General features: G+C 39.1%; 1 protein-coding gene across 7 annotated transcripts in view; it reads right to left on the minus strand.

Moving 5' to 3' along the window:
* The window catches only part of LRP1B (LDL receptor related protein 1B), a 765,918-nt gene that overhangs the window by 307,899 nt on the left and 440,148 nt on the right, over window positions 1-17,871 (minus strand). For all 7 annotated transcript variants that reach the window (XR_014001603.1, XM_081167487.1, XM_081167486.1 and 4 more), the window contains 3 exons: window positions 17,341-17,460; window positions 16,238-16,366; window positions 7,270-7,527 (listed from right to left, as the gene is read on the minus strand). Coding sequence is in view for 6 of the 7 variants with exons in the window: in XM_081167487.1 (XP_081023613.1) it covers window positions 7,270-7,527; window positions 16,238-16,366; window positions 17,341-17,460 (507 nt within the window). In the remaining variant the exon portion in view is untranslated. The remainder of the gene's footprint in view (window positions 1-7,269; window positions 7,528-16,237; window positions 16,367-17,340; window positions 17,461-17,871) is intronic.

Consider the following 17,871-nt stretch of genomic DNA (forward strand, 5'->3'; position numbering starts at 1 on the left):
ACATCTTTAGGCGCCAGGCAAGAAGTGTGGCCTGCCCCTTTAAGCACTTGTGAAGCAGACCAGAGTGAAGACTCCTGCTGTGTGGTCCATTCCATTGCCCCACCCCACCCCAGCTGCCATGGATTGGCCAAAATTTGAACTGGGAGTCAACGGCCGGAGTAAAGATGGTGTGGTTTTGAGGGGATGAGGGAAGCGCTGCACCAGGTCACAACCACCACCCACCCTTGTACTGGGTAAGAAGCCATTCTCTTCAACCAAGCGTTTGGCTGATTAACATTCTCTGTCTGTGGGAGAGCAGTTATTGGTTTGTTTTGCTTTTGTTTTGTTGTTTGAATTTTGTGTCTTTATTCTGTATTTTTCTAATGCGAACCAACCTGTGATATTCAGATGAAGGGCGGTATACAAATTTAATAAGTATAAATAAATAAAATTTCATACCCTAGCAAAGTTCTTATTCCAGACCAGGACCCCTCCTTCAACAACTGGCCAAGGTCTCCAATTATCTCCAGCAAGGCTGGGAACTGTCTCCAGGCCATAGTGCCTAGCTGTCACCAATCCTGGAGACTGATTGGCTTATTTTCCACTTGCACAGCACAAAAAAGTCACCATGAATGAAGCTCATCAACCAGTTTGAGAATGAACAGATCCATGGGGGAACCCATTTCTTACTTTCCCTCCATTGAAAAATATGTCAATCTATCCCAGCTCTAATACATCCCAGTAGCCCATTTCTTCAACAGCTTTGGACCTATCTAGATTTGGTCTTGTTTCAGCAATGGGATAGAATTATATCATTCTGTTCCCTCTAAATTTGCATCATGTAAGTTTGCATCATGTCCTGATTAATGAAGTCTTTGTTTTCAGACTGCTATAAACAGTTGCCAACATATATTTATCTAACTCACTTTAGGAAATCTAAATGTTCCAAAACGTCCCTTAGCACGCACACACACACACACACACACACACACACACACACGTATTTATGTATGCATCCTACAGAAAGAACATATTTGTTTTATTTACCTAACATTGGGTTAGTGTAAATATATCCATTGTCTCTTATCACTTATTTCAGGGGTGGGGACTTGGATCTGACTGGTGGTCCTGCTCCTTATCTTTCCTACCCCTGCAAGCTAACTTCTACTAGACTATCTAACATAGTTTTTTAGTTACTGTTCCATCTTCTGTTCTAAAGCAAACTTGTACAATCACCTGGAAAGAAGTCCCATTGAACTCAATGGGATTTAATTTTGTGTAGATACATATAGCACTGATTTTAAAACAATACTAAGACAGGCTGCTTAATTTGTTCTTGCTGTAAATTGCTCCGTACTGACCACATCTAAAAAGGGAACAAAATATTATAAAATACTCATTTTTCATACTCTGTGACCACTACAAATGAAATAATGTCCTTCTTGATTGTTTTTTAAGTGGCTGACTGTTTTTGCTGCCAATTTCAGGCACAATCAAAGGGTAAGAACAGAAAATGGTCCCATCTCCCATTTCTGCTTTACTGATTTTTAGTGGTGTTGCCAAATGATTGTAAATTTGCAATAGGGTCTCAGCTGTTTGGCACCTCTGCAGAACAATGAAGGCAGATTTATGGCGGTACAACAGCCGTAACACTCTCTTTCTTTTAACGACACATTCAAAAAGCGTACTATAAATCTTTGCAGACAGTAAATCAAAACTGGTTATTTACTTCAAAGTAGTTAAGTAATCTGCTGCTAAACTTAAAATTAAGGCATAATTTATCATCAATTGATGTGCCATCAAGTACCCAGAGTTTAGTGAACCACGCTATTAAAGGGGATATATGGTATGATTACGCTACCCTACATGCTTTGGCTGTTTCCAATTGTCTCTTTCCAAGGCATCGTGTAAGCTCCCTCCACGTTCTCATTGGAATTCTAGTTTACACTCTGCTTTTTCTCTATGTCATGAAGTTCAGTGGGGGGAAAAATAGCTTCTGTTCTTCAAAATTAATGCTGCCATTTTTATGTTATCCCATAAAGATGCTAAGCAGTGGGTAATTAAAATTTTTAAGTTGTATACAATATTTTAATAAAATATGGATTGACTTTCTAGTAAAAAGTTATTAAGAAAATGACTTGGGGGAAAAGGTAGAATGTTTTAATACTCTGAGTGCAGGTCCTCAAATATGCTTCTCCAGGGATAATATAAAATCTATTTATTATAGTCAGCTTCTTAAAAGGGAATTCATATTTCAGGCTTTATTGTGCCAGGCTGGCATTGGGGGCTGGGGGGAGGAATTGCTAAGCAAACAACATTGATTCACACTACTTGAAATTGCAATGCATTCTCCTACTTAAATTAGGACTTTTAAAATGCACATACGTAGGCCTTAAAACCACACACTATTTACGGAGACAATAAACAAACATTTTTTGTGTTATTAGTTAGGTATGGACAGATTTACAATACACAAGTAAGTGGCAATTGCAATAGTGTTAAAAATGCACTTTTTCTCCTTTTCCCTAAATTCACCTATGTTCTTCTCAGAAATCAACATTTCCTAGCTGTCATTAGATATTTAGTGCTAGTTTTTAGCTTCTCAAACATGGGTGAAAAAGCCCAAAATATTAATGTCTATTTTGGAAGCTTTCAATGTGAAACATTTTACAAATGGGTACGGCAGTGTTTTGTGCTGATGTGGCAATACAGAAAACAGTGAGCATCAATTAGGCATGTTAAATCAGATAAAAATAAAACTGAGTAAACATTATCAGCAGAAAAGCATCCAATAACGATCATCTTGTTGATCCATCAGGAATATTTAATAAGCCAATTAAAGAAGCTTATCCAATATTGCACAGTTATTCCTTGGCTACTAAGGAAAGAAATGCACTTAATTTTATGCATTCAGTCATAGCAAAAAAAAAAAAAAAAAGTTGTTACAAGAATTAAACTTAGGTTGATGTGATTCACACCGTCAGCTCTCCTTCACATGGAGGGTGGGGGCAAGTGTAGAAGTTTGAGCCAACACATCTCCTATTAAATTTCCAAGAACCATGGGAGTAGGAGCTATAGGAACAACATTTCCTGGGAACAAACGAAGCTCTCAATTCTACTCCAGCTGGCACCGGCTACTGTCATTCCCTGCCTCTGCCTATCAGCTGGGTGTGAATCTCATTGCACCTCTTCACGCTGCTATTTTCAATAATATATGCTTTGCATCTGTATACCTTGTAATGGAAATTATACAGTGTTTCCTTCACAACAGTTGCTTTGAAATTTAGCAAAGAGCTTTGTGGCTACTCCCTTGCCTCTCTTAAGTATATTGCATGTTTAGGACTGTTATTCAAAATAGCAAACATACGAAGTTGCAAATATTTGCAATTAAATAGTTTGAATTGTTCATATATTATTTAATTTTATTCCATTTGTATCCCACCTTTCAGACCTATAGATCCTCCTCCACCAAGGCAGCTAGTTTGGATTGGAAACCTGATGCCTTCCAGATGTTTGTGAACTACAACTCCCATCAGCCCTAGCCAGCATGGCAAAGGGTCATGTTTACTTCAAAATATCTTGAGGGCACCAGGTTGGGAAAGGGTGGTTTAGTTCCAGTTCCGATCCTGGTTATTGTACATTGTTCCCTATTGAATTTCTCTCTCTCTCTCTCTCTCTCTCTCTCTCTCTCTCTCTCTCCCTCTCCCCAGAACTGCATCTGCACTCATGCAGACTGTATTCCACTTTGCCAGTCAAAACAGATCCCTTCCTCTCACCATGGTAATGCCTCATATGTACCATTCTCAACTGAAAAACTTTTGTGTTTTACACACTATCCAAAATCTTAGAGGCTAAAAAAAAGCTATTACTTTTTATAGCTAATTAGTGTCTAATAATCAATTTGACACACAGACTTTGATAAATGAATAGAATAAAGAATTAATGAGCCCCATCTTAGTTAAACAATGGGATAATGTACTAGCCTCCATTTCTAAAGTGTCATTAGATTACAAACTATGTCTCATACAACAAAAGATTTTCTTTTGAGTTTATTGGACTCCATCACGATTGCTTAGGTAAAGGGACCCCTGACCATTAGGTCCAGTCGTGGCCGACTCTGGGGTTGCGGCGCTCATCTCGCTTTATTGGCCGAGGGAGCCGGCGTACAGCTTCTGGGTCATGTGGCCAGCATGACAAAGCCGCTTCTGGCGAACCAGAGCAGCATACGGAAACACCGTTTACCTTCTGGTACCTATTTATCTACTTGCACTTTGATGTGCTTTCGAACTGCTAGGTTGGCAGGAGCCTGGACCGAGCAACAGGAGCTCACCCCGTTGCGAGGATTTGAACCACCAACCTTCTGATCGGCAAGTCCTAGGCTCTGTAGTTTAACCCACAGCGCCACCCGCATCCCCACGATTACTTAGCATGGTCTATAAATGACAACATGCTGTTGGAGATGCAATATGGAAAATGCTTCTTTGAAACATGTTTATACAGTGTTCAGTGTTTGCAAGTTTTGGGGGAGAAATACTAGGGTGTATAAATACTATTTTGGGGAAAGCGTTAAAAGTTTCATCATTTAAAGCTATATATCTAATATATGGAGCTTGACAATCAGTCAATGTAAATGGATTCTCCGTGCCCTTACATCTGCAAAAAGACATTGGAAGGATAAAAATATGCTCCCTTTGATCAATGGATAGACAACATGACAACTCTTGCAACCTATGAATGGATCGCTTTCAGACAAAGATTACAGATGGACAAATTTAATGATATTTGGAACATCTTTATCAAAAACATAGTTGACTCCTGAACTGAGGGAAATAATAAGTTTATCTACTTACATATATGCTACATACAGTGGTACCTCGGGTTAAAAACTTAATTCGTTCTGGAGGTCTGTTCTTAACCTGAAACTGTTCTTAACCTGAAGCACCACTTTAGCTAATGGGGCCTCCCACTGCCGCTGCGCTGCTGCTGCACGATTTCTGTTCTCATCCTGAAGCAAAGTTCTTAACCCGAGGTAATATTTCTGGGTTAGCAGAGCCTGTAACCTGAAGCGTATGTAACCTGAAGTGTATGTAACCCGAGGTACCACTGTAGTTCTGCAATCTTAATTACATGTTATTGTTAACTTCATTATTATTGTTCTCCTTTGCTTTGTTTTTTATGTATTTTTTTCTTTCTTATTTTTCCTCATTTACTTTAATTCATCATAAAATTTTCAATAAAATATAAAAAGAAAGTAAAGACAACCAAATAATGCAGCTCCCCTAAGCCTAGCCTACTGTCAAACATTCAGGCTGCTATGGCCTGTTCCTTGTCATAGATCCGAGACTTAGCAGGATTCTGAAATTCTATACATCAGTTCTCTGAGCAGTAGTGCCAGCTATTACGTACTTAGAACCTCGATGAGAATTTTGCTTTTAAAAAAATTTGAAATCAATAGTTTCATATACTTATAAAAGGGTGTGTGCCTTTCGTTGAAGTCTCATTGACTTCTGCAACACCATACTTAATCAGCATGCATGTGGTGGGCAGATAATCACAGCAACAATTTGCATTATTTCTAAGATATTCAATTTCATATGATGTAGAAAGTGACCACTTAGGAAGGACTTGTCTCCTTTTAACTGAAGATGTTAAATTACTACACACTTTCTTTTCCCATTTAACCAGGCAGATTTTAGTTTTTACCCATTAAGGATTCTACAGGAAAGAGATATATATTACAGGGCTTGAAAATGGACCGTTGTTCAGTTATTGAGAAAGTTTCAGGATAAATAACGAGGCAATTTTGCACTCATTTTAGCTCTGCATTGCACATGCAGGCTATTCATGCTTTGTTAAACATTTTCAGGTGTCAGTTATTGAGCCGTACTCTTGATCTCAAGGGCTTATTACGTGCATTTTCACCCATCTTTCTTTTGCTTATAATCAATTTCCTTTGTGAATGAGCAAAACCTGAGTACATATTAAAGAGAGGAGGAAGATTTTTATTTTATTTTTTGCTTACTTTAATTTCCATTATTATGGATTTTCAAAGTGAAATACAATGGAAATAAGATTGTCATTTTTATTTTGATGGGTGTGGAGAGCAGAATGCAAGGCAATGCTGGTGGATGGTCTGAAAACAAGTTGAAGAAAAGCCCAGAAAGACTTCTCTGGAACAACATACAGGGACAAATATTCAAGCACTCTCCAATTAGTTCATTATTTTTGCTTATATGGTGTGATGGAGTGTTTATGTAATTATGCATGCAAGGAATATTCAGACTTTAGCATCAACTCCAGAACCGTCATGGTGAAATGCATAGACCATCTCATCAAACTCCAGCTGCTCTGTGACATATTGATAAAATGAACAGCTTATACATGGTGACAGGACAGCCCAACCTTCTCATACATTAATGCCCTTACTGCCTTTATTAAATTCCTTCAAAGCATTAAATGACTTTGTTTTCAAAGTGACTCAGAAGAATTGCACAATGACAACTTGGCTATGCTTAAAGTAATTCTGTTCCACTTGCTTAGAGTGAACTTTCCAATCCAAGAATAAATGTTCAAATTCATAGCCATCATAACAGTCTTCAAATCAAAAAGCCTCAAGTTGCCTTTTCTCTAAAGACAAAGAATCTAATATTGTTCATATCCCACTCCCAATTTTTAAAAGGCATTCATTGTTTCCGAACAAAAAATAAAACTATACCCAATAGCAAACACAGCTTGTTTATTTAAATTTGTACACTGCCGTATTCTAAGACTTCAGTCGGTGAAAAGACCAGATTTATGAAGGAAGATAAATAAGGGTGTCACCTGTGAGGAAGTTCCAGGTGCAAAAGGATTTGTTGGATAGCCATCTCTGACTTCACAGTGCACCAATATAAGAAAAGGGAAAACCAATGTCAGATTTCCCTTTCCTATGACTGCTGAAGCCTCTGACATCCTGTCCCAACAAAAGGAGCACTGACGTCAATATGTCGAAAAAGGGAAAACTAGGAAATGGCTTGGATTCATCCAACTTCCCCTCTCACACACCCAAACGGGGAAGAAATTTAGAGACATTCCTAACCACGTCTAAACCTCTCTGCTTACATTGTTTCCATGGGCAGGGCTTAAGATATGACAATTATATGGCCTTATCTCCCCTGATTACTACAGTAAGATGCCACTCTAAATAACGTTTATATAATAACATTAAATCTGTAAGAAAGTTTGCTGAAAAGACAGAGGCTCTTCTTATCATTTTGCTTGAAGTTACTTTCTCAAACTTAAAATACTTACTGTGAAGATAAGGAATAGTGCTTATTATCCATTCATCTGTTAGCATGCCAGTTTTTGATGTCTCGACGCATTTCAGCTGACTTGAAGATTCCCTTGATTCAATCCAACAAACTGTGTTCATGTTGTATATAAAATCCAATGTCTGAATTCCAGTTCCTCTCACAAAGCCAAGGGTGGATGATTTAGTTCCATTTAGATATAGGACCTCAATAGTATCAGAGCTTGCAACCAAAAGAACTGGAGGTGAATCATTAGGATCTGGAAAACATTAACAGAACAAACATTAAGGAAAGAAGAGAATGGTTAATTAACAAATAAAAATGAACACATTAAAATATACCCAACAATTCCTTTCAGGAATTATATCAGTTGATATAGATTCCAACCTGGAGTGCTAATCCCACTTTCATTGCATTGGAAGACGATTCAGTAATGACAAGCCACCTTACATTTATGATTAGGTTGTGAAGGAAAGTGTGTGTGTGTGTGTGTGTGTGTGTGTGTGTGTGTGTGTGTAAGAGAGAGAGAGAGAAATAAGCCAGTTTTTAGTTGTGATTTGAGCATGTCACTCATTTTTGCCTGCTTCAGAAGGACCCATGAGTGTACTCAAATTGGACAGGAAAGAGGAGGTGGAATGCTAGGTGTGGAGAGTGTCAGAAAGGTATTGTTAGAGATTTGTGGCAAAACCTATAAATTAATAAATGCCAGGGTTTTGATTAACGGGGGATGGGTTAAAACAAAGTGCAGGGCTGGGAATTCCTGGGCTGGGTTACTCAAATCAGCCTGACCAAGCTAGGTTAAGGGAACAGAGAACTGCCTTGAGGTGTGAACAGGGACAGGGGTTGGAAAGGTTGTCAGGGTAACTGCTCTGGGGGAGGGCAAGGTGTTTCTGGGAAAGAGGAGGAGGAAGTAAGTAAGTAAGTAAGTAAGTAAGGGGGAGATCCATCTTGGAGAGGGTAACGGAAGGACTGTCTACACTGCTCTGGGCCATGCTGCAAGATCAGGACCCCCTCCCTATAGACTGAGGGTGTAAATAGGCAAATAACCCCTATTTCTTAATGCACAGTGTCTTCTATTCTCCCAAGGTACAGAGACCCTGTGTGGGTGCCTGAAATCCCATGCGCTCTTGCCATGGCTTGGCAGAGAGAGGGATGGGCGTTAGGCTTTTGTAACAGTATGAAGTCTAAATCTGGTCTGAACTTCCACCCTGGGAATGAACAGGCTGAGTGAAGTTCTTGAATAAATTACTATCAGAGACCATGATCCTCAAACCCCAGAGGAAAACATAGCTTCCCTATTCTGTGCATCACCAGGACAGCTGGTCCATCCAGAAAGTGTACCATGGGAACTGGGCAATGGATCTGCTGAATTCAGACCCTCCAAGGGACAGTCCTGGATTGACAGAAGCCATCCTGGTTTCTTATTTGATCCTAGAATGTCCCACTTTTCCTTAGGATGCCCCTATTTTCATGAGAGAAATGTTGGAGGGGCATGGAATAGGATGTCCCCAGGGCGTTTTTTCCAGTTGGAACTCACCAGAACAAAGTTCCAGCACCTCTCAGGTGGGCACCACTGCTATCTAAGAGAATGAGTTGAGTTCTAGCCTCTTTTTCTAGAAAAATAGCACTGGACATCCCTATTTTCCTCAGAGAAATGTTGGAGGGTATTTGAGTTAGGAAGTCAGGCCACCTTCCCCTATATAAATTCTCTTATCTCCTCAGATCTCCGAACAGATTAATTTGTGAAGATTTGAACTGGAATTACCCTGATGAAGTCAGATGAAGTTAGGCTAGAGAAGTTAGATTATAAACTAAGCAGGGGTATGAATCTGAAATAGAAACTTAACTATCTAGCTTTTATACAACACAGACTCCAGTTCCACACTGAAAATATAGTATTGTATTGCTGTTTTTTAAAAGATGTAGGCTCTAAAAGGATACAATAATCTTTCTCAGGCATAAAACTAAAAATGAACATTTGCAGCAACAAACTAGTATTAAAAGTTAAGGGAAAATAAAAATAAATGAAATTCAAGAATGATTGCTGTACTCTTTCTGTATAATGATGAAAATGTATGGCAGTGTGTCCAAGAAATTCATATTGGATAATGGTACTGAACGATACCTCCCAAAGAGGGCTTTGCACATCCTCCCAGGTTTATGACAAGGGAAATGGTATATTCAATATTGAACTGCAGTAATTGATATTTTTAAAAGTGCTGATCATAGTTGGTGAAAACAAAGGTGAAGACAACAGGCTTGTGATTCGGAATATAAAAGTCTATGTTTGGCACACTCCCACCCCTGAACTAGAATTTGTCTCAGGAGAATATCATGCAGTAAGGCCATGCACCAACACAAACGTCATAAAACTGGAACTAAATAATAATTCACATCATTAGAGGTTGTGTCAGTCACATGTTGACACCTAATCTATACGTGTTAACTCACATTCCTCCTGGAGAGGTCTGGCAAGTTGCCATCCTCCTTAGGACCATCATTTAAAACAACAAGACTGACAATATCCTAAACTGGAACAGATAAGCAACGACAATTCACTGTAGAGATTTGCTTGCCTCTGGAAGAAAACACCAAGATTTGTCTTCCATTCTGATTCACTTTGATTAGCTTCATGACATCCACTTGTTGCAACTGCTCATAAATTTTCAATAAACTGCAGGAAGTTGTATGTGCTTACAGGATGCAACTATTCCAGGTATTTAAATGTGAGAGCATTCACAGTAAATAGGTATTAAAATATAATTTTTGAAAGGATAATGTTCCCTGCTGTTTTGGAAGGTGTTTGGTTGGGATAGCAGACCAGTTATTGTCTTTATGTCCTTATTCAGCCCTACTATTTTGTTGTTATTTTATTATATTGCTTTACTCAGCTTTTACTCAATGATACGCTACCATCTGGATGAAAGATCTAAGTATTTTGTTTTGAATAAAATAAACAAATTGCTATATTCACAACCAAAGTGTTTATAGCTCTAAGGCAGGAGTAGCCAATGCCGTGTCCTCCTAATGTTGTGAACTCCAACTTCCATTGCCCCAGGCAGCATGACCAATGGTCAGGGATGATAGTCCTCAACATCTGGAGCACACTATGCTAGCTTCTAAGACAGGTCTTAACTGCAATAAGCCATATATTGTGTAGACCAGCTTGTTGGAAGAAACCCCAAACTACTGTATATGAATCACATTTTAAATGTTTTATGCAATACACAATTTGCTGGACAAGTTTAGATAATGCAGGTAACTCGCAGCTTACTTGCATTGTGAAGATTCAACTTTACGTGGTTGACAGCTGGCCAGTTGAAATCCCACAACTTTATACGCATGGAAGGTAGGGCACTTATAAGTTATTTTTGCACTGGGTTTTCCACATAACAAATCATACAGAAGATAATGTAAACTGGTGCCTCCTCTCTTTACATATCCTCTATGGCAAGACTTGCCTAACATAGGAACAAGCCACCAGCAGAAACTTTCGTTCTATAGTTCTTATTCATTCACAGGGCCTTGTGTAGTAGAACATCCTTGTCAATCATATAAGTGTCCTGCTTTTACTACCTATTTTTGCTTGTCTTGTGTTACCCTTCTCTTCAAAGAATCACGGATTTGTAGAGTTGGAAGGGACTATGAGGGACATCCCCTTGCAATGAGGGAATCTTTCACTCAATGTGGGGCTTTAATCAGTGACTCTGAGATAGAGTCTCGTGCTCTACCGACTGAGCTATCCTTCAGGGCTTGTTTCAAAATGACTTGCTGTGGTCCTGTTCTCTCTCTCGTGGCCTCTGATCTTTCTAAAAGCATTCTGTTATTTTTCCCTACATTACATTATATTCCAAATCTCAAGTGTATACAAGATCTCAGATGCACAACAGCTAGAGATAAACAACAAAGAAAAGCACACAATCTGAGCATTTTTGCAGTGTTTTGAACATATATGCGGATCTACTTTGCTGTATTGAAAGGCTGTAAGAAAAGCAATATTCTAGTGACAACGAGACTATAATTAGGCCAAATGAGTTTTAAACTGTTCAAATAATGATGCTGTATTTGGTGTTTTAATGAGACATGAAATGGCACACCTCTAACCCACATATAAAAAAAGTCCTTAATTATATCTCTCTTTCTCAAAAGGTAGTTAGTTTGCTCCTTGACTGTGGTTGAGATGATGAAAGACTTGTATTCTATTCTCTTCCTATCTGCTTTTTACTTGAACCACAGATCAATAAACAGTGTCACAGCACATAAGAAACCAAAGTCTCCCCCTGCTACGCTGCCACCATCAGCTACAACTCTATTGCTGAAGAAAATCTTCAGAGTATTAGAGGATATGCTTACCTTATAGAACATCTTTTACAAAGGAAAGACAGAAAAACACTGGGAAAAAATTACAATCCACTTTGAATCATCTTGCTATATTAAAAACAAGCTTTATAACAGATGATTCAATAGGATCCAGAAATTTGCTAGGACTGAGACAAAAGGCTGGTGGGGAAAGAATGCACGAAGTACAGTATTTGAAAGAAAACAAGAGCAGAAATATATTTCACAATTATATGCCTGAAAAAAGAGTAGTGCAGATTTGAAATCCTAAAACTTTAATTTAATTTAGCGAGTTTCTCACATGAGCATTGTCAATTTGTTCTGAATCTTTTTAAGAAGAGTAGAAAAACATACACATTAAAGACTGTGCAGAGCAGACACCTTTTGATCATAGTAAGGCTCTCTTCCTTTCATTACAGTCTATTTTTCCCCATAGATCTGCTGTAAATGAGAAATATAACCTTACATGAGCTTTTCCAGAAGCTAAAAATTTAAGTAGCTGTTTTTGATATTCTTTTTCTTGCATTGACACTAACATAGTTGTGAAAGCCTTGCAAAGAAGAATAAAGGTTCTGAATCTTCAGCAAAACTCTATTTCATTTCCCCCCACCCACTAACTAGGGGTTCTGGCCTACTCTCAGTAATGCAAATATGAGTCCGATTGATTCCAGTCAGCTAAATGGATTATTATCAAGGAGCAGGCCTGCAGCCTAGTTATCAACTAGATATTTGGGGGGCTTTTTAAAAGAAAAAGTAGACATAAAAGGATTGTAAGAAATCTGATCACAGCTTTATGGCAGCTATTTCAGCATCTAATTTCAAATCTCATTTTGGAACCTGATTTATTTATTTTTTAAGCCAATGATGGTCACTGTCCAATAGGACTAGTGAGGTGAAGGGCAGGGCAGAGGGCAGGGCAACTAACAGCAGTCAGAGCTGGACGAAGGCAGAGCACACGTGCCACATACAGAGACAGAATTTAAGTGGTGAAGTGGGGAGAAAGAGTACGGCGAAGGGAAAGGAAGAAACAGGGAAGTTAAGGGGCAGAAGCAGCTGGGAAAGGGCAGACAAGTTATAGGCAGGTGGGAGCTCTTCTGTGCTGCACTGCAAGAAAGGAAGCCCTTTTATCCCAGCACAGCACAAAACCTAAACAACCAGATCATGGTTCCAATATAGCAACTTTTCCTCAGCTTTTTCTTGCTCAGTCTTTGAAGTGGTATGTTGGCTAAGCATCCTTCTGTCAGAACAGAACGCAGCATCAGCAATGTGAGAGGTTGAAACCATCCTGAATGAATTCTAATTGGTTGAGGGATTCCACTCAAGAGTAAAATTGGGAGAAATAGGACTCATAGGATGGAGGTTTAGTTAAGCTCAGACTGGCTTGACATTCATTAGGTACTGGCAGCAAATGCAGATCTAGGGGAGCATGACGAGTTTGGTTGCCTAGGTTGTGGAGCTTCTGGGATGCCACACACAGCAGGCACCATAACTATGAAGTCCAATGGAAAGCAAAAGGTGGGAGGGGTGGCACTAGATTTTGATGTCACACAGGGCACCACTGAAATTTGAGACTCCAGGGTCTGCCGCTGCTGGCACAGTCATTTATTTGCGGCACAGAAGCTGAACAGACACTATATATAGAAAAATGTACACTCATGAATGAAACCCCCCCCCCCCCACTCAGAATGTTTCTCTTGTTGAAGGCAAACAGGTAACTTTCATATATTCCCTTTTGCAGACCTCTTACGTCCCCATAAAATCTGCCTTAGAGGGTAGGGGGAAATAACCTCAAGTTTAAAATGGGAGAAATATTCTGCAATGTCTCCAGTGGATTGATTGTGGGCAATGGTCTCGTACAAGCCGATTGGCTAGCTGGCAATGTCGTCAGGCTCAACTTTGGCAAGGGTCAGCTCCACCTCCAAGTTCCTGATTGAAAATTCTAAAGTGTAGCTGATCCCAGTGAGGCTTGAAGTTACTGCTGATCAGCATAAACTCCAAGCCCTGCTTTCAGCAGAGATGGGCTTCTGTTGGTGCTTGCATTGGGTGCCAAATTTAAAAGGCACCAAGTACAAGCCCCACTAGCCAATAAACAATCAGGAGTGCGTTTTAAGATTCCTGACTGTTCCTTTGCAGTCACATCTTTACCTGCCCCATACCTGACATCATAAATGGCATCAAAGGTGGGAAAGGATAGGGGGGAAAACAGCATCACAGGTAAAAGTAATAATAAATTAGGATTGGCTGCCAGGTTTAAATAGGCCCGGAGTATCAGAGGTTGCCCACTGCTGATTTAGAGAATTGACTGATTAATAGATAGCTATTAGAATAAAATGGCAGCCACTGAAAATTCTGTTGGAATATAATAAAAGCATGGTGCTTCATTTGAATAAGTACTGTACTGCACTCTTTCTTCAGAGTTGGAAAAGGCTCCTCTTGTGCAACCACATACACTGATACCAGAAAGCAGGGCTAGGAGTGTTGTGGGACTCCAACTCCCATCAGCCCCAGCCAGTGTGGCCAATGGTCAGGGATAATGGGAGCTCTAGTTCAGCAACACCTGAAGTAAAAAATGAAACTGACCCTGTCCATGTGGATATCCAACATAGACATTTGTTGGATATCTAAGAGCAAGCCCCAGTGATTTAGTGCCACCGGATGCGTTTTTTAAAAAGCAGCTGAGTGATGCAGAGTTCTGGTCATTTTGGCTGATATAATGCTGCCAAGATTCTGGGCCCATGAGGGGGAAAGGAATAAATAATTCCAGGCTCTACATTTCCTTATCAGAGAGCTCTCCCAGCTATGTAGAGGCAATGAAGTGCAGGAACAGCTGCTAAGGCAGCCCAAACAAAATGAAATGAAAAAGAAAGCTTCATATAATGGACATTTTCCTTCCAGCAAAGTCCCTTGCTTACAAGGAAACAGGGAAGGAAGAGGAAAGGAAGGTTTTTCTGTAATAAAATATAGAACTGTATAGGCCAGAACAAAGCCCTACATTGACACTGTACACTACTAACCAGGCAGGGCTAGTTGTCACTGTATTTATCTGCAACCCAAAAGGAGGTACCTCTCTGGTACCACTGAATCATAGGAAATGCAAAATATATAGATGGGCTGCACCAAAAAGAAAAGAAATAAAAACAAAAACGAATGGTATGGGAGTAAAACAAAACAGGGATGATGTAAAGTTGTCTAGGCTCGCAAACTTGAGAAGTTTGCTGCATATCACTATACTTTCAATTTGTGGCTGGCCTAATCTGATGAATGCTGTAATCCAACGTCTGTTAATCACAAGTAGACCTTAGTCCTAGGTAAATGTACATAGGTATCTACCCAAATACTGACAAATACTTATTTCATAACAGAAAAAATTAGGTTAAAGTAAAAAAAAGTGTTTATCTGTAGTTAATTGGCAGTTTTGAGTACAGTATCAGCAATGACACCTGCCAAATCCCACTAAAATGACATTCATGATGAATGACAAGTGAAAAGAAATATTGAAATTGATTTTTGCTGCATAATCTTAGTTTGTATTATATTACTATATTTCAAATCCATTGCTGTGGTTTGTGGATCAATATGAAATCTAAACAAGTTTTATTTCTTGGGCTCATAAATGCCTTTACTCCTGTATACTGCTCATAGCTTCATGATCCTATGTTTATTTTAGTTTCAGTATAATAAATTTATGTAACAGTATGAAGACCATCCAATTAATCCATCTGTATGTCCATAAAAAACAGTGCAGCACCATACGCGTCTACTCAGAAGTTACAGTGAATTCAATGGGACTTACTACATTGTAAAAGTATATAAAAGTATTTTTCATTTATTTTGTTTTTCATTTGCACCATGGAGAAGGGTGGTCTCCTTTTACATCCCAATTTCTTTTTCTTCTCTTTTTCACAGTAAGGCAGAGTGCCTTGTGTGTCATTATGCATGCTGATGGTGAACAGATTGCAGGGGGAAAATAGGCTGTAGAGTCAACACATTGACTAGGGAAATCCTTTCTTCAATTTGACTTCATTAAACCAAACTTGTTAATTCCCTTAAATGCTTAGTTTATTATTGCTAATGAAAATATGCATTAATTATCTAATAAGGCATAGTATTAATATCATTAAATCAATGCTCATGGGATGTTGCTAGGAGCAAGGCAGAGTCTCAGGTCTAACATCCAAAGGGAATAATTACTTCCTAATAGTTTCATTTAAGGTGGACTTAAATTATTATAAATACTCATCTGTATGTGGGAGAGAATCAGATGAGATCTAGTTGAAGGATAGAACTGATTGAATTAACCTTGACTGAGTGGAGCTGTCTACTCACATTAGCTAAACTTTTTCAAATGTTTTTGACTAATATAAAGACTACCATCTAATACTTTGGGGGAAGGGTTTTAATCCAGCTTTCTGCTGATGTGTTAGTTTTCTATCTGCAAGGGGTTTGAACTCTGACACCTTGAGGGTTCTGTTCTGGTTTTCCAACTATATAAAATGTAAAAATGAAATTTCATTCATACTTTGGCTTAATCTATCACATTTACTAAGGCAATAAGTTTTATCTACTAAAAATAAATATGAAAGAGCTGGGGGGGGGGGAGAACTACATAGGTGGCAACTGTTTCTCCTTACCTCTTTTAACTTTGCAAGATTTTTTGTCTGGCTGAAGAAGATAACCTTCCACACAGCTGCAAGCATACGAGCCATCTGAATTTTCGCAGGTTTGGCTGCAGACCCCATACAGACTGCATTCATTTACATCTGATGGGAACATCAAAATGGTTTGATTAGAAGCAAGTGTTAGAATGAGAGATTTACATACAAAGCCCCCTTCCTTTTGTCTAAACATCAAGCTTTCTTTCATGTATCTTCTTGAGTCTCAAGCCATATGGTACAGCTGGAATCTGGGACATTAGCTGTCTGAAAAGATGGTCTGAAGAAGAAGAGTTTGGATTTGATATCCCGCTTTATCACTACCCAAAGGAGTCTGAAAGCGGCTAACATTCTCTTTTCCCTTCCTGCCCCACAACAAATACTCTGTGAGGTGAGTGAGGCTGAGAGACTTCAGAGAAGTGTGACTAGCCGAAGGTCACCCAGCAGCTGCATGTGGAGGAGTGGGGAATCTAACCTGGTTCACCAGATTACGAGTCTACTGATCTTAACCACTGCACCACACTGGTTCTGACTATCTGAGGGCTACCCAGTAAATGTGTGAAAGTTGATGTAAGAATGTTCACATCCTAGTTAAAAGCAGGATGACTTTCAGATTACTTCCATCAATTCTGTAACTGAACTCTAATATGTTTTCAGGGTTTCAATGTTCTGTTTTCCCCATGATCTGCCAATCTCACCCCTCCGTTCTGCTCTGTTAAGTCAGATCATCCTGGCTAAGCAGCAATGACATTCTATTTCTCTCACTTCTTGACAAAGGATCTTGCTAATCTGAAGAGTGACAGCACTGATTCCAACATTTTGACCTTTTTTAGGACCCCTGCATAAAAGTAATGTCCTGTTTGACCATTGGCTATTTTCTCACTCATCCATGCCCAGGACTGAAATGCTATCCTGTTCTATCACAAATATCTTACTGTTTCAAGGCAATGGTTCTTCAGACAACTATGCATTTAAAATCATATGCAACTTCTCCAAGATCTCCTGAAATCATGATGAAACCCCACCAAAGTAGTTCATTGAGCTCGAGGGCTTAAAAATAATATGACAGAATGGTTATTTACCTTGGCACGTTTTCCCATTGATGCCAAGTTCATATCCTTTCTCACAGTAGCATCCAGTTCTGTTCCTGGATATAGCACATTTGTACTGGCACTGCATTTGTTGACATTTTGGTTGCATTTCTGCAAAAGAAAGATAGTAAAATGTTATCAAAGTGAGCATATTTCATATTATTACTACAGCAACATTCTTGTTCAGTTTTTTTTTTAAAGGGGAAAAAAAGTAAACGCATTTACACCACCAGAAGCAGGCCAGAATTGAAAGACCCCAACTCTGACATTCATGATCTTGAGTCTCTAGCTAACACAGTTTTCCTGAGGCAAGTTAATAAGTTCACAGATCAAAGTTTTATCTTTCCCACCCATAAAGCCTTAACCTGAAACACGGGGGAAGCGAGAGAGCAGGTTGATCTTTGGAGCTGCATTTGTTCTAGAATAGGGAACCCTTGCTAACCTTGGTGTGTGTGTGTGTGTGTGTGTGTGTGTTCCAAATTTATTGGAGTCCTTCAACATGAGGAACTGTGGGCATTTTTG

This window comes from Podarcis bocagei, assembly GCF_964188305.1.
Source record: "Podarcis bocagei genome assembly, chromosome: 1".
Lineage (NCBI taxonomy): Eukaryota > Metazoa > Chordata > Lepidosauria > Squamata > Lacertidae > Podarcis > Podarcis bocagei.